Consider the following 4,040-nt stretch of genomic DNA (forward strand, 5'->3'; position numbering starts at 1 on the left):
TAACCCCGCCCCCAGACGCCATGCCCACGTGACCGCTCGCCCCCGGACCGGGAGCGTGGGCGGGGATTTCATCACGTGACGTTGCCGCGGGGCAGTGCCAAGATGGCGAGGCCCAAAGAGGTGAGGAGCCGGCAGCGGGGGCGGCTGTAACTTAGAGGAAGGCTGCAGAGTGGCGACGTCTACGCCGTAGGTTGGAGGCTGTGGGGGGTGGCCGGGCGCCAGCTCCCAGGCCGCAGAGAGTGACCTGCGGTGGAGTTCCCTGCTCGCTGTTGGAGAACGGAGGGAGAAGGTTGCTGGCCGGGTGAAAGTGCCTCCCTCTGCTTGGCGGGGCTGAGGGGCCCGAAGTCTAGGACGTCCGTAGTCACCCCGGCCTCTGTGAAGCCCCAGGTCTAGAGACATGACCCGAGAGTGCCCATCGCCGGCCCCGGGGCCTGGCGCTCCGCTGAGTGGATCGGTGCTGGCAGAGGCGGCAGTAGTGTTTGCAGTGGTGCTGAGCATCCATGCAACTGTATGGGACCGATACTCGTGGTGCGCCGTGGCCCTCGCAGTGCAGGCCTTCTACGTCCAATACAAGTGGGACCGGCTGCTACAGCAGGGAAGCGCCGTCTTCCAGTTCCGAATGTCCGCAAACAGTGGCCTACTGCCCGCCTCCATGGTCATGCCTTTACTTGGACTAGTCATGAAGGAACGGTGCCAGGCTGCTGGGAACCCGTTCTTTGAGCGTTTTGGCATTGTGGTGGCAGCCACTGGCATGGCAGTGGCCCTCTTCTCATCAGTGTTGGCGCTCGGTATCACTCGCCCAGTGCCAACCAACACTTGTGTCATCTTGGGCTTGGCTGGAGGTGTTATCATTTATATCATGAAGCACTCGCTGAGCGTGGGGGAGGTGATCGAAGTCCTGGAAGTCCTGCTGATCTTCGTTTATCTCAACATGATCCTGCTGTACCTGCTGCCCCGCTGCTTCACCCCTGGTGAGGCACTGCTGGTACTGGGTGGCATTAGCTTTGTCCTCAACCAGCTCATCAAGCGCTCTCTGACACTGGTGGAAAGTCAGGGGGACCCAGTGGACTTCTTCCTGCTGGTGGTGGTAGTAGGGATGGTACTCATGGGCATCTTTTTCAGCACTCTCTTTGTCTTCATGGACTCAGGCACCTGGGCCTCCTCCATCTTCTTCCACCTCATGACCTGTGTGCTGAGCCTTGGTGTGGTCCTACCCTGGCTGCACCGGCTCATCCGCAGGAACCCCCTGCTCTGGCTTCTGCAGTTCCTTTTCCAGACAGACACCCGTATCTACCTCCTAGCCTATTGGTCTCTGCTGGCCACCTTGGCCTGCCTGGTGGTGCTGTACCAGAATGCCAAGCGGTCATCTTCCGAGTCCAAGAAGCACCAGGCCCCCACCATCGCCCGAAAGTATTTCCACCTCATTGTGGTAGCCACCTACATCCCAGGTATCATCTTTGACCGGCCACTGCTCTATGTAGCTGCCACTGTATGTCTGGCGGTCTTCATCTTCCTGGAGTATGTGCGCTACTTCCGCATCAAGCCCTTGGGTCACACTCTACGGAGCCTCCTGTCCCTTTTTCTGGATGAACGAGACAGTGGACCACTCATTCTGACACACATCTACCTGCTCCTGGGCATGTCTCTTCCCATCTGGCTGATCCCCAGACCCTGCACACAGAAGGGTAGCCTGGGGGGAGCCAGGGCCCTCGTCCCCTATGCTGGTGTCCTGGCTGTGGGTGTGGGTGATACTGTGGCCTCCATCTTTGGTAGCACCATGGGGGAGATCCGCTGGCCTGGAACCAAAAAGACTTTTGAGGGGACCATGACATCTATATTTGCGCAGATCATTTCCGTAGCTCTGATCTTAATCTTTGACAGTGGAGTGGACCTAAACTACAGTTACGCTTGGATTTTGGGGTCCATCAGCACTGTGTCCCTCCTGGAAGCATACACTACACAGATAGACAATCTCCTTCTGCCTCTCTACCTCCTGATATTGCTGATGGCCTAGCTGTTACAGTGCAGCAGCAGTGACAGAGGAAACAGACATGGGGAGGGCGAACAGTCCCCACAGCAGACAGCTACTTGGGCGTGAAGAGCCACGGTGTGAAAAGCAGATTTGATTTTTCAGTTGATTCAGATTTAAAATAAAAATCAAAGCTCTCCTAGTTCTAGTTTTGCTGATACTTATTTTTTATTTTTATTTTTATTTTTTGAGACAGTTTTGCGCTTGTTGCCCAGGTTGGAGTGCAGTGGTGCGATCTTGGCTCACCGCAACCTCTGCCTCCCAGGTTCAAGCGATTCTCCTGCCTCAGCCTCCCTAGTAGCTGGGATTGTAGGCATGTGCCACCACGCGCTAATTTTGTATTTTTAGTAGAGACAGGGTTTCTCCATGTTGGTCAGGCTGGTCTCGAACTCCCGACCTCAGGTGGTCCGCCTGCCTCGGCCTCCCAAAGTGCTGGGACTACAGGTGTGAGCCACTGTCCCAGCCTTGCTGATATTTAAAATGAAAAGAGTCTTAAGGGATAATCCAGCAACTCAAAGAACCTGAGTGTGCCGTAGAGCGCCCCCTCTTTCACCCTGCAGCCTCAGAGGAGGCCAGAGTGGATGCTGGAGGGAGTAAAGCATAATGGTTAACACTTTAGTCTCTGGGTCAAACTAATCTGGTCAGAATCCTTGGCTGCACAGCTTCTTATTAACTTTGTGACCTTGGATGGCTGGGCCATTTAGTCAGGCTGAACCTCAATTATCTTGCAGATGGGAGTAGTGACAGCCCACACCTCGAGGGGTGTTGTGAGGGTCCAGCCTAGAGCCCACCCTTGAAAAGCAGTCAGGGCCGGGCGCGGTGGCTCAAGCCTGTAATCCCAGCACTTTGGGAGGCTGAGGCGGGCGGATCACGAGGTCAGGAGATCGAGACCATCCTGGCTAACACGGTGAAACCCTACCTCTACTAAAAAATACAAAAAACTAGCCGGGCGAGGTGGCGGGCGCCTGTAGTCCCAACTACTCGGGAGGCTGAGGCAGGAGAATGGCGTGAACCCGGGAGGCGGAGCTTGCAGTGAGCTGAGATCCGGCCACTGCACTCCAGCCCGGGCGGCAGAGACTCCGTCTCAAAAAAAAAAAAAAAAAGACCCTTCCACATTCTAGTCACGTCCAAACCTGTGTGTGTTTCTTCCCAAGGTAGGAAAGATCCACAGAGGCTGGGGGAGTTTCCTGAGAGGTAAAATGACTCTATGAGAGGCCCACGCTCCAGCCTTGCTCTCTGGGGGGACAGGCTCTGGGACTGCCTCGTTCCCCACCCCATCCCCCAAGGCTAGCACAGGGGGCTGACGAGGAGCAGGAAATCAGTAGATTTGGGAGTCCATCTGCACTGTGTCCCTCCCGGAAGTGTACACTACACAGATAGTGAATGCATAAACATTTTCCGTCACTAGGAAGATAGCACAGCAAGATTCCTGAGACTGGACAAGGTTCTCCCTTTCTCCCCCAGCTTAGGGAGGACGTCAGAGGAGGTGAGAGCTTTGGTCCACCAAGGCCAGAAGCCAGGAGCAGAGCTCCAGGGAGCCGAAGCTTCTGCTTGAGAATCACTGCCATGTCCTTTCCCTCAGAGGAGAGTATTGAGACATTCCTTTGGGACTCAACAGAGACGCTTCCCTTCTCTCAGGCTCCCTTCTATTATTTGCAAAAAGAGGCAGCAATATGTTGGTAAAAGAGCACCAGCTTTGCCCCAGGGACTCCCAGGGTGGCCTTGGGAAAGGGCTCTACCCTCTGGGCCTTGGGTTTTCTATGTATATAGTTGGGGGATAGGCTACATCAGGGTCACAAACTCAAATGAACGCAGTGAACGACAACAGGGGACCACACTGAGCCTCTAAGGGAGCTCCAGCCAGAAGCCACTATGCTAGAGTATAGGCCCCATGTTGTCAATTGCATGCTCATTCAAGGAAGCTTAGGAACCTGGATAGTTATGTGAAATCTTCAAGTTTTTTCTTAAATGCTGAGGCCTGGCCAGGCACGGTGGCTCACACCTGTAATCC

At 55.1% G+C, this 4,040-nt stretch overlaps 1 protein-coding gene across 1 annotated transcript; it reads left to right on the forward strand.

Moving 5' to 3' along the window:
• Positions 1–6: 6 nt before the first annotated feature.
• DOLK (dolichol kinase) lies at positions 7–2,171 on the forward strand. Its single transcript, XM_011971196.1, has one exon. It carries the CDS (start codon positions 398–400, stop codon positions 2,012–2,014), a length of 1,617 nt encoding a protein of 538 aa, XP_011826586.1. The 5' UTR covers positions 7–397; the 3' UTR covers positions 2,015–2,171.
• The last annotated feature ends 1,869 nt before the right edge of the window (positions 2,172–4,040 follow it).

This window comes from Mandrillus leucophaeus, unplaced genomic scaffold, assembly GCF_000951045.1.
Source record: "Mandrillus leucophaeus isolate KB7577 unplaced genomic scaffold, Mleu.le_1.0 Scaffold99, whole genome shotgun sequence".
NCBI classification, from domain to species: Eukaryota; Metazoa; Chordata; class Mammalia; order Primates; family Cercopithecidae; genus Mandrillus; species Mandrillus leucophaeus.